The 17,058-nt window shown below is 46.4% G+C and overlaps 1 protein-coding gene and 1 long non-coding RNA gene across 2 annotated transcripts in view; both read right to left on the bottom strand.

Annotated features, from left to right (window-relative positions):
- The window catches only part of LOC131401601 (adhesion G protein-coupled receptor E1-like), a gene marked incomplete at its 5' end in the record, with an annotated part of 27,740 nt that extends 24,927 nt beyond the window's left edge, over positions 1-2,813 (bottom strand). Inside the window, 3 exons of the mRNA XM_058536882.1 lie at positions 1-7; positions 130-285; positions 2,687-2,813. The exon at positions 1-7 is cut by the window's left edge and continues 113 nt beyond it. Of these exons, the coding sequence (XP_058392865.1) occupies positions 1-7; positions 130-285; positions 2,687-2,813 (290 nt within the window). The remainder of the gene's footprint in view (positions 8-129; positions 286-2,686) is intronic.
- A 1-nt stretch (position 2,814) lies between these two features.
- On the bottom strand, positions 2,815-15,563 carry LOC131401626 (uncharacterized). Its single transcript, XR_009217809.1, has 4 exons — positions 15,513-15,563; positions 13,378-13,440; positions 9,365-9,397; positions 2,815-2,833 (listed from the first exon to the last, which is right to left on the bottom strand). It is a non-coding gene; the product is annotated as an uncharacterized LOC131401626 (long non-coding RNA).
- Between the last annotated feature and the right edge of the window lie 1,495 nt (positions 15,564-17,058).

Below are 17,058 nucleotides of genomic sequence, written 5' to 3'. Positions count from 1 at the left end.
TTGATGTCTGAGGAGCAGTGGAGGAGAGTGAGCAGACAAAAGATTGGGTGTCTACAGTGAGAAACACATGTACCCAACTCAGTGATAGCTTTCCACCAAAGACCATGCCTGAGATCCTGAGAGCATTACCTGTACAGGCGAAACGACCTGGCTTTCCAGGGTTCCAGTTGTTTCCAGTAGGAGATGAAAAACCGCGCAAACAGCTGCACTTGTACCTCCCTGGCAGGTTTTTGCAGATTGAGTTGTGACCACATTGTCGCGGGTTTTGAGAACACTCATCTATATCTGGATAGAGAAAGAGTCAGAGTTACAAAGTTGCTTCATCTTGTGCTACCGATTGTATTTTCCAAAGATGGTTGAAACAATGTTTCCCTCCCATAAGCCCTTCTTTCAGTGAGACCTTGGTACTCCATCCATAAGCAGTGGGGTCTATATTCCCTCCCCTGGAATCTGAGCATGCTTGTGACTATGGTGGAAGTGACACCAGGTCATAAAAATACCATGCTGAGTCAGAAGAATGTCATGATAGGTCGTAGAAATATAATGTAATTCCTTCTTCTCTTGAGATGCTCATTCTTGGAAATCAGCTGCCATACTTTGAGGAAGCCCAACCAGCCATGAAAATGCAGCTCACATGGGGCAGAACTAAGACATCCAGCCCACAGCCCTGGGGGAGGAGCCAGTCAACAGCCAGCACCACCTCGCCAGCCTTGTGAGTAGACCCTCTTCAAAGTGGATCCTCTAGCCTCCAGTTGAGGCTCAACTGACACTGTATGGAAGAGAGACAAGCCATCCTCTCCAAACTCAGCCCTAATAGCAGATTCATTCATGAGCAATATAAATGATTGTTGTTTGCAACTAAGTTTGCCGGTGGTCTGTTACCCAACAATACATAGGTTCAACACCTTGCAAAGCCAATTCTAGGAATTTACTTCCTGAAGCACTCACAGAATTGTGCAGTCATGGTACCATCGTGGGGGGCCCTCCCCTAATTTCCTTCAGCCCTGCTCTGCCAAGTCACCCCAAATAAACACTTGCTATGTACTTGTCACGCAAGCACACCTTCAAGACAAGTCTCCTATAGCTCGCTCCCCATCATTGCACCTCTCCTAGAGAGATATCTGGAGCTGCCACTGTACATCAACATAAGATCACAGGGACGTTCATTCAGCTTCGTTTCAAGTCGTAAAACATTAGAAAAACCTAAGTGCCTGTCAATAGAAGGATGATTGGAGTTTAGTAAAGATTAAAGTTCGTGTTCCTTCATTCAACAAATATCTATTTAACTCACAATGTATCAGGTACCATGCTGGAGGTCAAAGACATACAGTGGACAAAATCGTTGCTATAGTATCCATCACTTTCTAGATGGGGAACATTGATTTCACACCAAATTTAAACACCAGGGCCCACCAGCACTACTGAGCTGACTGAATAACCCATGAACTGTAGCTCAAAGATAAAGAAGGACATTTGGGGCTCCCTGGAAACCACAGTGATAGAAATGCATTCTCTTCTTCAGAGCTCAGCAAACTACATCCCATAGGTCAAATCCGGCCCATCACTTGTTCGTGTAAATAAAGTTTTATTGGCACACAGCCACATCCATTCATTTTTGTATCATCTATGGCTGCTTTTGCACCACAACTGGAGCACTGAGTAGTCATAACAGAGATCATAAGCCTTGCAGTCTCCAAAATATTTACTTTCTGTTCCCTTACAGAAAATTTTGCCAACATCTGGTCTTATTCAGAGGCATAATCAGATCTTTACTATCAAGAGAATAAGGGTCTAAATATAAGGAATGCAGACAAAGAACTTAGCTCTTTCTGGGAATTATGTCAGTTTATATTATTTACGTTAACATAGCCCTGATACTGGACATGTGCCTAGCACACTGCATACATTGTTGCATTTAATCTTCCCAACTATCCTGTGAGATACATACTTTTATACACCCGTTTTACACATGGAAACATTGAGGTTTAGAGTGATTAAACATGCTTCCCCAACACCCCTTAACTAGAGTGTGGCAACTAAGCCACGTGTTTGAGAGACCCTCAGTAAAGTCAGAAAGACCTGGGTTTGAATCCTAGTTCAACTGCATGACCCTAAACAAATCACTTCAGCTCTCCAAGCCTCAGATTTCTCATCTGGACATTGGAGATCATCACAATGCTTACAGTCAATTTTATGTGACGATGCACATAAAGCCTTTCTCACGCAGGCTGGCACTCAATAAATGTTAAAAATTCTTATTATCTACTGGAGAGGTGACTGAAGGCACACCCCAAAAATGAAATCAGTGGTTATTTCTGGATGTTGACAGATAGTAGGATTTTTATTTTCATTTTCGTCCTAGTGCTAGCCTCTAACCATTGGAAATTTTTGTGACCAGGAATAATTCTCATGATGAAAGAAAGAAAGAAAAAGAGAGAGAGAGAGAGAAATGAAGAATGAAAAGAAAGAAAGAGAGAAGGGGGGGGAGGGAGGGAGGGAGGGAGGGAGGAAGGAAGGAAGGAAGGAAGGAAGGAAGGAAGGAAGGAAGGAAGGAAGGAAGAAAGAGAGAGAGGCAGGGAGGGATGGAGGAAATCATATTTGGGGAAAAAACAAAAAGCACCCACATCTACTACCCAGCTAGCTTCTATTTGCTTTTCCTACCACCTTTGAGGGGGTATGAACTCACCTTTGCATTCCACACCTGAGCCCCTGAACTCTGTCTCTCCGGTGCTGGACAGGAATCCTTGTCTGCAAGTGCAGTAGTAACTTTCTGGAGTGTCGGTGCAGGTTGCATAAGCTGGGCAGATGGTGGTATCCACACACTCATTCGTTTCTGGGCAGCACAGAAGGAAGAGTTCGGGTTAGTGCACCAGAGCGGGGCTGCAAGGGAAGCCAGCGTTCGAGAGTAAAGGCGACCGTTGTGGGTTGAATTGTGTCCTCCAAAAAGATATGTTGAGGCCCTAAACCTGGTCCCTGAGAATGTGAACTTATTTGGAAATAGGGTCCTTGTAGATGCAATTAAGATGTAAGTTAATGTGGGATCATGCTGGAGAAGGATGGTCCCTTAATCTGATATAATTAGTGTCCTTATGAGAAGAGGAGAAGAGGCACAGAGACAGGCTTGGGGAGAACACCATGTGATACCAGAGGCAGAGATGGGAGTGATGCATCTACAAGTCAAGAGACACCGAGAATTGCTGGCAACACCAGAAGCTGAGAGAGACACAGAGCAGATTCTCTCCCAGAGCCTTCAGAGAAAGCATGGCCCTGCTGACACCTTAATTTCAGACCTCTGGCCTCCAGAACTGTGAGAGAACAAATTTCTGTTGTCTTAAGCCACATGGTTTGTGATAACTTGTTACAGCAGCCCTAGGAAACTGGTTAGTCAAGGACCTTACAGACCCTAGACTTTGCCACTCAAAGTGTGGTCCGTGGGTGGGCAGCATCAGCATCGCCTGGCATTTTGATGGAAACAGAAAACCCCAGGCCCTGCCCCAGATCTACTGAATGAGAATCTGCATTTTAGCAAGATCCTCAGGTGATGTGTGTGCACAGGAAGTGTGAGAAGTACTGACCTGGACTCTTGCTTCTCCAAGTGTGGTCCGCAGACCAGCAACATCTGCCTCACCTGGGATCCCCGGGAGACCTTGGAAAATCAGATGCTGATTAAGCTGGTCTGGGGCACCTGAGTCTCTGCATTTCTAACAAGCCTGTGACTGATGCTGATGATGCTGGTCCATCGACCACTCTGTGAGCATCAGAGCTCCAGACAGAAGAGTATGCAAGTCAAAGCTGCAGCCTTTGGAGCAAGGACCACCTGGGTTGAAGCTCCCACAGGAAACATCAAAGCAGGGAATGGTGGCTATTCCCCCACACCCATCTCCCCCTCTTCCTTTTATTAAAATGACCACCCATTTAAGCTTCAATCTCAGCTTCTCTTGCAGCTACATGTGGCCATGTGGCTAAGTTCCAGCCAATGGAAATGAGCAGAAGTGATATGTGCACCTTTTGGCCACACCCTTAAAAAGAAGGAGCATGGTCTTCACTTCTCCTTTCCCTTTCACCTGGGCTGGAACATGGACAGAATGAGGTGATCTGTCCATAACCGTGGGGATGATGCTTTGGAAAACCTCCACACCGAGGGACGGAGAAACAACAAGATGGAAGGCACCTGGGAGCTGAGAAGATCTCAGACGAGGTAGCCTTGTCACCTTGTTCCATCCTCAAAGTGGAGATTTATGAGAGGGTGAAGAATAAACTTCTAAGAGATAAACATTTTAAGTTGTTGTCATTTGGTTTCTATGGAAACAGTCAAAACTACATCCTAGCCACCCCAGCCCTGGGACGAGTGGAGTTCACATCTCTGTACCTCCGTTTACTTCTTTGGCCCTCAACTCACGTCCAGTGAGTTCCCAAGCCCCATTGATTCTTCCTCCCAAATATTCGACATCTACCCACATCTCTCCATTTCCATGGCTATGCTTGGTACGGATCTTCCTCTGGATGCTGCATCCCCTACATCCCCTACACCCTCCACTGTTCCCTGCAATCATCTCTGAATGCAAATCTGATCACCCACCCCCACTCCTGCCTACAACACTCCCTGTTGCACTCAGAATGAAAATGCAAGTTACTTAATATGACCTGGAAAGTCCCCAGTGACCAGACCGAACCACATCTCTCTTCACTCTCCATTTCTAGCCTCCCCACCACAGGGCCTTTGCACATGCTGTTCTGTTTTCCTCTGCTTTGCCTGGCCAGCTTCTATTCATTCTCCAGTTCTTGCTTAAATGTCACTTCCTCCAAGAAGCCTTCCCTGACTTCCCCATAGCTCCCTGTGCTCCCTGTTTATGGCACTTATCAAAATTATAATTGGTGGATTATTTGAGTGGTTAGCTTTTTAGTGATCATCTCCTCTACTACACTGTGAGTTCCAGGAGGACAAAGCCACAGGTGGGGGCAGGCTTCCAGGTGCTAGGGAAGGGACTCACTTGACACTATCATTTCTGTGTTTGGCAGAATAATGGCCCCCCCAAAGATGACCACGTCCAAATCCCTGGAACCTGCAAATATGCTATGCTACATGGCACAGGGATATTAAGGTTGCAGATGGAATTAAGACTGTTAATCAGCTGACCCTGAGATGGAGAGATTAGCCTGGGTTATCCAGGTGGGACCAACACAATCACAAGCATCTTCATAAGAGAAAAGTGAAACCAGGAGAGGCAGAGGCAGAGTGAAGCAATCGGAGAAAAACTTGACCAGCCCCTGTTGGTTCTGGAGATGGAAGAAGAGGGACACGTGTAAAGGGATACAGTTGGCTTCTAGAAGCCAGAAAAGGCAAGAAAACAGATTCTCCCCTAGAACTTCCAGCGAGGAATGCAGCCCTGCTGACACCTGGATTTCAGCCCAGTGGGACCCGTTTCAAACTTCTGACCTCCAGAACTGTAAGAATACGCTTCTGTTGTTTCAAGCCACCAAGTTTTCGGTGACTTGTTACAGCAGCAATAGGAAACTAATACAACTTCCATTATATGGATGTGGAAAACTGAGGCTCAGAGAGGTTAAGTAACTTGCCCAAGGGCACACAGCTGGTGAATGGCAGCATCAGGCCGGTGAAAACCCTAAGTGCATGATTTTCATTACTTCTACACGACAAGAGGTAGGTCTGGCTGGAAATGGAGTAAATTTTCAGGCAATATCTAAGATAATTCTACATAAAAACTTTAGTAATTGGTTGTTTCAAGTTTCTCTCCCTGACGGACTGTGAGCCCCCAGAAGAGATGTGTGACCATCTTACTTACTACTGCATCCCAAGTGCATAGAATAGCGCCTGGTGCATAGTCGGTGCTCAATGATAAAGACCTCACTGAGAAGGTAACATTTGAGCAAAGATCTGAAGGAGGTGAGTGAGCTATGAAGCTATTTAAAGCAGAGGAAACAGCAAGTGCAAAGGCCCATTGGCAGGACCACACCTTGTGACTTTGGGGAACTACAAGGAGGCCGGTGTCATTGGAGTACAGTGGATAAAGGGAGAGTGGGAGGAGGTGACATGGCCAGATCATGCAGGATCTGCTGGACCACTGTAAGACTTCAGCATTTTATCAGAGCAAGAGGGGAGCATGGGGGAGTTTTGAGCAGAGGAAGGACAGAGCATGACTTTAACATGATCCTTCTGGCCGTTGGTTGGAAGATGCACTGTAGAGGGACAGAGGCCGGATGACCAGGGAGGAGGTGACCACACTTGTCGAGGCGAGCGATGATGGTGGACACAACCCAGGTGGGAGCTATGGAAAGCTAGGATTCTGGATTTATTTTGAAGGTAACGTTAACAGGATTTGCCAGTGGATGGGATGTGGGGCGTGAAACAAAGAGAGGGACACAGCGAGAATGCCAGCATCAATTGGTAGGCTAGGACATCATAGGAAAACTCTTTATAAAGTGCCACGAAAATGTAAGAGATGGGGCCAGCCCCGTGGCTTAGCGGTTAAGTGGGCGCACTCCGCTGCTGGCGGCCCGGGTTCAGATCCCGGGCGCGCACTGAGGCACCGCTTCTCCGGCCATGCTGAGGCCGCGTCCCACATACAGCAACTAGAAGGACGTGCAGCTATGACATACAACTATCTACTGGGGCTTTCAGGGAAAAAAATAAATAAATAAAATCTTAAAAAAAAAAACGTAAGAGATGGATTATCATTATTAGGGTCTTGAGACCCAGGCTCTTTGCTCCCTACAGCATGATTTGTTTATTTCCCTTCCCTGCATGATGCCTCAGATAACATCTTGCTTCTCGTTTCCAGCTTCCTCTTTCAGCTAGGAAGGCAACATTTCTCTTTGCAGACTTCCGGCACGTTATCACTTGTGGTCTCTCAACTCTGAGCTTCCCATTACTCACAACTCAATTTCTCACAACTCAAATCCACCCCAAACCAGACTAGCAACCCAGTCATGTCTGACTGGGCACTTGTCAACCTCTCCAGCTCGTTTCCTATCCTGTCCCATCAGCCATGCTCACTTTCACTCAGTTCTCCAAATTCCTTCCAGTCTCAGCCCGCAGATCTTGAGACTTGCCAGCCTCCATAATTGTGTGAGCCAATTCTCTATAATGAATCTTTACGTATGTGTGTGTGTGTGTGTATACAGATATATAGATATCCATCCTATTAGTTCTGTTTCTCTGAACAACCTTGACAAATACAAACACCTACTATACACCAGGCCCTATTCTAGGCACTGTGGATTCAGCGGCGGAACAAGACACACAAAATTCTCCACCTTCACAGAGCTGATAATCTGGAGATGTGGGGGTGAGGGATACAATGTCAAAAATAGAGAGGTCACTAAGAAGACGACACATGAGCTAAAACATAAAGAAGGTGAGGGAGGGAGCCACGTGTATATGTAGGGCAAGAGCTTTCCGGGCAGAAGGAACTGTGTGTGCAAAGACCCTGGGACAGGACTGTGCCTGGCATGTTGGAGGAAGAGTGAGGAGGCCCGCGTGGCTGGAGCAGAGGAAGCGAAGGGGAGAGAGGGAGGAGGGGAGGGCAGGAAGGGGATAGGGGAAGATTGTGCAGGGCCTTGTGAGCCACGAGGAGGACTTGAGAGTTTACCCAGAGGGAGGTGGGAGCCCTGAAGGGCTGTGGGCCGAGGAGGGATGGCCCCTGACTCTGGGGTTCACAGGTGCCCTCTGGCCGCTCTTGGAAGGGCAAGGAGTGGGGATACCAAGGCACAGGCCACTTCAACACCCCAACTGAGACACACACATGATCTTCAAAACAATTTAATGGTCATTTAACTGACCTAAGCAGAAAATGAGACTCAGAGAGACAAAGGAACTTATTAAAATACAAATAGAGCTTTCATTTCCTAAGTGACTTCCGTGCACCAGGCCCCTTCCATGCATTTTCTGCAGTCCCCACAGTAATGTGTCAAGGTAGTTGACCAAGTCATCCTGGCTTTCCCAGGATTTTCCTGTTGTTAGCCCTCAAAGTCCAAATTCCTGGGATCCACCCCCCCCATCCCAGTCTGGGGCAAGTCAGGATGGTCAGTCACCCTGCTTCAAGGTAAACGTTACAACTCCATTTTACAAATGTGGAAACGGATGCCCAAGAGAGTTCCCGTAGCCTGCCCCAGGCCACACCACAAGTCCGAACGCAAGAGGAGAGCAAAGTAGAGGGGATGAGTGCAGGGAGGGAGTCCAGGGGACCCGCCATGGTCCTGACTCTGCCCCTCACTGGCTCCCAGCTTCAGCCCAGCCGCAGCCCAGCCACTAACAACCAGATAATACGCGTTTCTCCAAGGAGGAGGAGGAGGAACAGAAGGAGGAGAGGAGGAGGGGGAGGAGGGGAAGAAGGGGAGGGGGAGGCTGAGGGGGTGGGGGAGGAGCGGAGGAGAAGGAGGAGGCAGAGGAGCAGGAGGAGAAGGAGGGGAAGGAGGGAGGAGTGGGAGGAGGGGGGAGGAGGAGGGGGAAGAAAAGGGAGAAGGAGGGGAGGAGGGAGAAGAGGAGGAGGGGGAAGAGGAGGAAGAGAGGCAAGAGGAGTGGAAGAAGAGGAAGGGGGAGAGGGAGGAGGGAAGAGGGGAGGGAGGAAGAGGGGGAGGAAGGGAGGGAGGAGGAGGGGGAGGGAGGAGGGGAGGGAGGAGGAGGGGGAGGAAGGGAGGGAGGAGGGGAGGGAGGAGGAGGGGGAAGGAGGGGAGGGAGGAGGAGGGGAGGGAGGAGGGGAGGGAAAAGGAGGGGGAGGAGGAGGGGGAGGGAGGGGGGAGGGAGGAGGGGAGGGAGGAGAAGAGGAGGGAGGAGGAGGGAAGGAGGGGAGGGAGGAGGAGGGGAGGGAGGAGGAGTGGAGTGACAAGGAGGGGGAGGGAGGAGGGGAGGGAGGAGGAGGGGAGGAGGGGAGGGAGGAGGAGGGGAGGAGGGGAGGGAGGAGGGGAGGGAGGAGGAGGGGAGAGACAAGGAGGGGGAGGGAGGAGGGGAGGGAGGAGGAGAGGAGGAGAGGGGGAGTGTTAACATAATGGAGCGCTTACCATGTTCCACGTACCACTCTAAGCACTGCCCGTACACACCTCATTTAATCCTCATCAAAACCCTGTGGAATTAACTCCTCTTACCCTCATTTTCAAGGAAACTGAAGTCGTGGGGAATTTATTGAAATGCCTGAGGTCCCCAAGGCAATGAGCACCAGAACCAAGATTTGAACCCAGGAAGAGTGACTCCAGAGCCCCCCTCTTAGCAACTCCACATGGAGGGGAGTCCTCACAACTATCCCATTAGGTAGGGGTCGTCCCAATACCCACTAATCAGATGATGACACCGAGAGATGGAAGTGCTTGCCCAAGGCCTGATTGCCTTCAATCTGGGGGAGTTTCTTACCAAAAGCCGTCCCTGTCAGATTCAGCAGCCGACCTGCAAGCAGAGGACAGAGAAGTGATTAGCTGCCTTGGAGATCTGGCCATGAGCCACCCGCTCACCCAGCCAGGCTCCGTATTTCCCTGGGGGCCAAGGTCACGGTGGCAAGTTCTGGAAGCAGGCGTTGGTATGTGATGAAGAAAACCCAGTCTCTTCCTGGAGATTTACCTGCATCAGCTCAGGAGTTCTTCACACCCAGCCAGGTGAGACGGGTGGGACAGTAGCCACTCTTGGCACCACCCCCATCCCCTGTACCAGGTTGGCACACTCGTCTGACAGCTGTTTCACTGCTCCAGAAGCGATGACAGACAGATGCAGGAGTGTAACAGCGCAGCCATCGCCTTGCCTCTGAGCAGGTGAACGTCTCTGGTGCAATTCACACTCTAGAGCTCCGGCGGGATGGGCTGTGGCTAAGCCTTTCCTGAAATGCCTTCTGAGTGGCTGGTTTCTCCCCCTGCCCTATCCTGCTTCCCTCAATCCTGCAAGAGTCTGCAAGTGCCTCCTGAGAGCCCTCTCTTCATGAATTACTCACACCAGAATCCTCATCTCAGGCTCTGCTTCGACGGAAACTAACCAAAAGCAGATGGTAATCCTTATTTTTGTTTCTTTTGTTTTTATCTTTTTTTAAGAAGGTAATAATTGCTTGTTGTAAAAAAAATTCGAACAACGCAGAAGTGTATAAAATTAAAAGTGAAGGTCTCCCCGTCCCCCATCCTCATACCCAGAGGTAACAATTGTCAAAAGCTTGAGTGAATCCTTCAAGGCTGGGTCCTATTCACAACTCAACTGTGCAAATATACTATCAAATAGAAATGAATTTATAAATTCACACAATTTTCTTAACACAAATAGGATCGTGCAATCTACAATCCGCTGTGCTCTCTAATACAGTAGCTACTATTTACACTTAAATCTATTAAAATTAAATAAAATGAAACATGCCATTCCTCAGTATATCAGCCATTTTTCAGCTACTCAATAACCACATGTGACTAGTGGCTGCTGTGGATCTAGAACATTCCATCATCATGGAAAGTTCTGTTGGACAGCTCTGTTCTATTTCTACTTGCTTTTTCACTCAACAGTATGTCTTGCAAACCAAGAGGAGCAAAATTTGTCAGGCATTGAAGCTGTACAATGGGCACATGGGTGTTTGTTATACTGTCTTTGCTGCCTCTGAGTGTTTAAATATTTCTGTAATAGAAATTTAAGAAAATAATACATTTTGGGCGACTTTCCATGTCAGTCCATATAGACCTAACTCATGCTTTTTAACAGCTGCATAGTATTCCATTGTATCCATGAGCTATAGCTGCGCCAGAAATAGCTAGGTAGCCAAAGATCAAACAAAAACTCCACACTCCCCTTTCCGTGGTGTGGAATTGTCACTAGGAGGCAGCCGCCCAACCATGGACTACATTTCCCAGCTCACCTTGCATCCAGGTATGGTCATGTGACCGTGAGCAGAAGTGACGTGTCACGGCCTAGGCCAGGCCTAGGCTTTTATCAAGTGGGTGTGCCTTCTCCACTGTTTCTTTCCCCTTCTGCCACTGTCTGCAGAAGTCTCTGAGACCCTAGCTTGGCTGAGCCCCAATACAGAAGGATCTGGGTCCCTGAATCATCCCATGGAGGAAAGCCACTCACTAGCCAGAAATATCTGCGTTGGACTCTTAAACAAACAAGAATTAAATTTCTTTTTATTAAGCCACTGACAGTTTTGGGTTTATTTGTTACAGTAGCTGGAGTTACTCTAACAAACACAACAATTTACCCAATCAGTCCCTGAGTGCCCATTCTTGAGTATATAGCAAGGTATCTCTGTATGTTATATGACTATCTCTTTGGAGTAAATTTCTGGATGAGCGGTTGCTGTGTCAAGTGTATGTCCATTTTTATAACATTTTATTAAGTGTAATATATATAGAAAAGTGCAAGTATCATAAGTGTACACTTGGATGAACTCTCACAAAGTTAACACACCTGTGTTTATGCATTTTTAATCCTGATAGTACAGAATTTTCTCAAACGTTAAGCCTTTTGAATTCCCATTTATAAATTCCTTGTACAACCCTCTACCATACATTTCTCACACTCTCTATGTGGCGCACATATTCTTCATTTATCCATCTAACTTGCCCACACTCTGCCAGGCTTGGACTGGGTCCCAGAGCTATGGAGATTAATACAATCTCTTTCTCACCAAGCAAAGGCTTTCTGGGCTCAGGTTTATTAAAAAATTTTATTAAATATTTTTTATTATTTAAAAAACAATAGTTTTTTTAAATCAAGGATGACCTTTTTGGGCATATATTGATGTAACTTTCTCTTTTCCACTTATAGGGATGTGAACCCCCCCACCCCCGCTCAAACCCATCCTGCCAAAAGATTTCATCTCATTCAGGAAAATTTAAGATGTCTTAGCTGCAGACACACAATGACAGCCAAAGGTAATGTTCAGATTTTCATTATCAAATTGGGTTTTTGGGTTCCCAAGAAGACAATAGTCTTGAAAGCAAAGCCTTACAAGATGCATATATTTTGGGAGTCTAATGTACAAAATGGTAACTATAGTTAACAATAGTGTACTATATACTTGAAAGTTGCTAAGAGTAGATCTTGAATGTTCTCACCACAAAAAAAAAAAAATGGTAGTTATGTGAGGTGATGAAGGTGTTAGCTAATGTTATGGTGGTAACCATTGTGCAATATATAAGTGTATCAAATCAACATGTTGCATGCCTTACACTTGCACAATGTTATATCTCAATTCTATGTCAATAAATGTTTTTTTCAATAGCCAGGCTTGGAGGACTGGAAGATAGAGATTTCATTAAGCTGTGGCGTAGAGAGGACTCAGGATATGATGTAAGGGAAATACCTATTATATAGGAAGGGTGAAAACTGAAGGAAGCTAAAAGAGAGCTAAGACGAAGAAGACTCACCAGGATTCCTGCTTCTCTGCCATCTCCCCTCAAGGCTAAATGTAAGTGGTGATGGGTCACCTGAGAGATTTCCAGATAGGAGTGGGTGAATTTAGAGGCATCAAGGCTAAAGGTTAACTTCTCCCAACAAAAGCTTTCTTTCTGCTGTTGCCACATCCAACGCGGTGTGGGAGCCAAGGATTAGAACAAGCAGATGGAGAGAGCTGGTAGGTGACCCAAGAAAACTCTTATGGTTTCTGTAGCCTGGACATGGAAACCAGGAGCTACTGCATGGACCCCTTGGAGATGCTGAGCTTCTGAGAGGATTGATGGACAAGCAAGAACCAAGATGGGGCCATGCTCCATCTGTAGACAAAACACCGCACCTGGAGTCCACACTTCACAGCTACAAGATCCCATAAGCTGCCCCTATGCCAATACCCAGACACCATCTTGGGAGGAACAAGGGTAGGGTGAGAAATTTTGAAAGATTAAGTCTTCATACAATATAAACGGGGTTTCCCAAATAAGACTAAACGAAGAAACTGAGACACTGAGAACACTGAGAAAACTAACACTGTTTTCCTCCTCTATCCAGTAGGAGCTTATATGGAAGATGAGAATACTTAATGAAACATTAAAAAAATGCATTTTTTTCCACATTGAGTTGTAGTTTGAGTAAATTTCATGCCCATTCCCACCACGCTACCATTTATGAAGCTCTTGTCACACACACCAGGTGGTTTAGAAAGTTACCCCTTTTGACTCAAGCTTCACAACATCCCTGTGGGATAGGAACCTTGTTATCTGTACTTCATAGCTGAGGAAACTGAAGATCAGAGAGGTAATGTGACTTGCCTGAGGTCACACAGCAAGTCCAAGGCACAAAGGAAAGAGCCTGGAGTGGGAACCAGGAGACCTGGAAGTTATCCCTTGTTCTGCCACTAACTAGCTCTCAGCAAGTGACCAGCTGTCAGCCTCTGAACAAAAGAATCTCCTCTCCAGAAGACGTCCTCCCACCACATTGGACATATGGATTCTCTTGGACCAACTTACGCCATGCCACTGATTCCGGTGGGGTTAATGTGACTGTTTCGCAGCTACATATACCACAACACCCTGTGTAGAAAGAAAAGAAAAATACCGTGAAGCAGCAAGAAGCTTTTTGGGCTCAACCTTAAAAATTACTCCTGGCATGGCCTCAGGTTTGATGAGCTTACATGAGAGACCCAATTGAGTGAGAAACATACATTATTGCACATAATCTTCACAGCCACCATTCCTGCCTTTCTGCACTTTATTTTGGTTTTTCATTTTGATTGTATTCATTTTCTTCTCAATTACAAAAATAGCTCCAAGCGGTTTTCAAAGATGTACAATAAAACACACATTCTCAAAAGGAATGACATCTCCCCCAAAAGGGCAAAACTTGGTTCTTTTGGGAAAGATGAAAAAAATCTTACTCTTTTATGTATAATACACATATAGATATACATATAATACACAAATAGATGTACAGTCTATCTGTGGTATTAAAATTTCATGAAATGGTAGGGCAATTAGTTTTTTTAAATATCTAAAAGGCAGTGTAGTCCTCCAGCATTTAGCTCTTCTCCAACATCATCATCATCATCATCATCATTATCCCTCACCACCATCATCATCGCTATCATCACCACCATCATCACCTTCATCACCACCACCATCATCATCTTCATCAGCACCACTGCCACCACCATCACTACCATCATCATCCTCTTCATCATCACCACCACCACCACCATCATCATCATCACCACCACCATCATCTTCATCATCACCATCACCGTCATCACCACCACCACCACCACCACCATTATCATCACCCTCACCATCAACATCATCAAAGTCATCATAACTACTCTTTGCTGGTTGACTTCAGAGCATAACGAGGGGTGCTAATGGCTAATACCAGTGCTGACACCCCAAAGCAACAACTCTGCATTCCTGCGTTTGGAGTCCATGACTTATCTGCTTCTTCTGATGAAGCCTTCCAGTCAACCAGTTCCACAGACCCAAACTCCCAACACTCCAACTCACCATCACTAACTGAAATTCTCTTGCTCATGAATTATCTTAGAGGCAACCGAGTATCGTATTTAAGCATACCAAATCTGGCATCAAAATATGCGGGTTTAAAAATCTGGCTTAACCAATTACAGACCATGTGGCCTCAGGGAAGTTATTTAATATCATCATACCTAAGTTTCCTCCTTCATAAAATAGGAGAAACTCTACAACAGCAGAGGAAACCCACACTTGTCACTTAGAAAAGATCCCTCATTCTTAGATTTGAACCCATGACCCAAACTCACAAGACATGTCAAGGAAACCACAACATAGAAGATAAACAATACCAAGATAAACTGACGCCTAAAGAAGAAGCAATAAGAGGACAGACAGAAAGTCTCCATCTCATTGTTCTGATCTCAGCACAAATATCACCCCCTCAGAAATGTCTTTCCTGACTTCCGCCTTCAATACAACCCCCAGTCACACTCTATAACAACTTCTTTCATAGCACTTATTATTACCTGAAATGCTTTTGTTTATTATTTGGGGTAGCATAGTGTAGCGATAAAGCATGCAGACTCTGGACCAGACTGCCTGGTTTTAAATCCTGGCTCCACCCCTTACCAGCTAAGTGGTCTTGGGCAAGATATTTAATCTCTTTTGCCTCAGTTTTCTCCTTTGTAAAATGGAGCTATTGATGACCCAATATCAGAGAAATTCTGTGGAGGTTGAATGCATTCTATATTTGAGGAACTTAGAATGATGGTAAGTGGGTGGTTGCTGTTACTGTTAGTAGATTCTTTTCTGCCCACCCCCTCTCACTAGGATGTTAGCCCCACGAGAGTAGGAACCTCGTCTGTTTATTCACTTCTCTATCCTCACTACCTAGAACAGCTCCTGATACATAGTAGGTACTCAGGAAATACATGTCAAGTGAATGGCTATAAAGGAATTCTGCTCTGACGGATAGAATTCCCTGAGCTAGAGTGATTTTTGTCGACGGTCCCCCAATAAAGGTGTTTGCAGTGTCCAACCTACATTTATGACCTCTTGGCTGGACAGTCCATGGCCCTCCCTTTTTCCTACAGCCTGTTTCCAGCCCAGGCTTCCCTGAGTACCCCATTCAGCCTCACACTCACCCCAGAAGAGGAGCAAGCTGAAGGTCCACATCGTGCTGCGTTTCTGTCACTCAAAGAGGGGAAACTTTTCTCTGTTCTCCGAGTTTTCAATTACAGGAAGTGTGGGAAGACTGCAGGGGTGGAGCTGGAATTGCTCAACACTGTGAGAATATCATGACCCTTTTTGCTGAGTTGCTCCCACTAAATGAGGACAGTGTGGCAAACCCCTTATATTCTCCTCTCATCACCGTGAAGAAAAATTGGTCTGGCTGCTGTGTCACCATGTTCTCTCTCTCCTTCCCTCCTGCTCTCTTTTTCCTTTCCCCACCAACATTTACCTCCCATCTCTCATCACCTTCCTCCATTGCACCCAATGATAAATGGGCTTCCACCACTTGACTCCAATGAGGCAAGTCCCAACTCAAGTGACTCTTCCCAGCCTGCTCCATAAAAATAAGCACCATAGCCATCATGTACCAGGCACTGTGTAGACACATTGCCAACAAAATTTAATTTCATCATCATGTCAACATCGTAAAGTAGGGATTCCCACCCCCTCCTATTTTACCAAAAATTACAAAAGGAAACTGAGGGTTGGAGAAGAGATGTGACTTGTCCAAGATTACTTGGACCTGAGATTTGAATCCAGGACCCTCTGAATCCAAAGTCTAGAGTTTACTCATTTCATCTGCCTTCAGCTCTCCACTATATCTGATCATATCCATCATCACCTCAATGCACAACAACGCTCCCATCCCATTCCCAGCTCCCCAAGCCAACCCAACACACACACATGCACAATCTCATAAATATGGAGGTCTAGTACCACCTTAGTTCGGGTCCTCCAGAAGCAGAAGCTGAGACAAGAATTCTGGTAAGGGTAGTTCTGCAAAGAGGGCCACCAAAACTCTAGCTAGTGAGGGGGGAAGTGAGATACGGAAGGGAAAGAGCCCACAGTAGGTGTGTTATCAAGCAGGTTACACAGTGAGAAACTGGATCTTAATCTCCCTGGCACCTCTGGAAGGCAGCATAGAGTGCACTCTTCAGAGTTATCCCAACTGAGGGGCGAGGGAACTGGGGTGTTTATCCACCAGCTCCTGTCACTCACAGATTGAGGCTCCAGAGTGTAACCCTCTTGATAACAAAATGCAGTGGCTGGCAGATGTCACTCTAGTGTGTCCTGAGGGGTTGAGGGTCACGGGGGTGGGCAGGCACCAAGAGTATCTGCTACAAGCTAAAAAATGAGATGGAAAGACCAGCCCCAAGTTCTTGGGAAGAAAAGCCCCACTTGTCTTTGCATTCTCCCTTTTGATCTGTGCAAGGCAAGATACCCATCCTGGAGTTATGATCACTGAAGCAGATTCATCAAGGGACCCTGCCCCAGTGAGGCTGCAGTTAAGAGCCAGCATGAAAATGCAGCAAATTCCACCAAGAAGGAGGATAAACAGAGCTGTGTTGTGTTTGAGAAGCACTGGAGGGTAAAAGCAGGCTCTGGAACCAGCTTGCTGGGGGGTTCAAATCCCATTTCCACCGCTTGCCAGTCATGTGTTGTCCTGGGCAACTTCTC

Source organism: Diceros bicornis (assembly GCF_020826845.1).
Source record: "Diceros bicornis minor isolate mBicDic1 chromosome 12 unlocalized genomic scaffold, mDicBic1.mat.cur SUPER_12_unloc_1, whole genome shotgun sequence".
In the NCBI taxonomy this organism is placed as follows: Eukaryota; Metazoa; Chordata; class Mammalia; order Perissodactyla; family Rhinocerotidae; genus Diceros; species Diceros bicornis.
The sequence above is the reverse complement of the archived record's forward strand: the minus strand, read 5'-3'. Positions and strand labels throughout refer to the sequence as shown.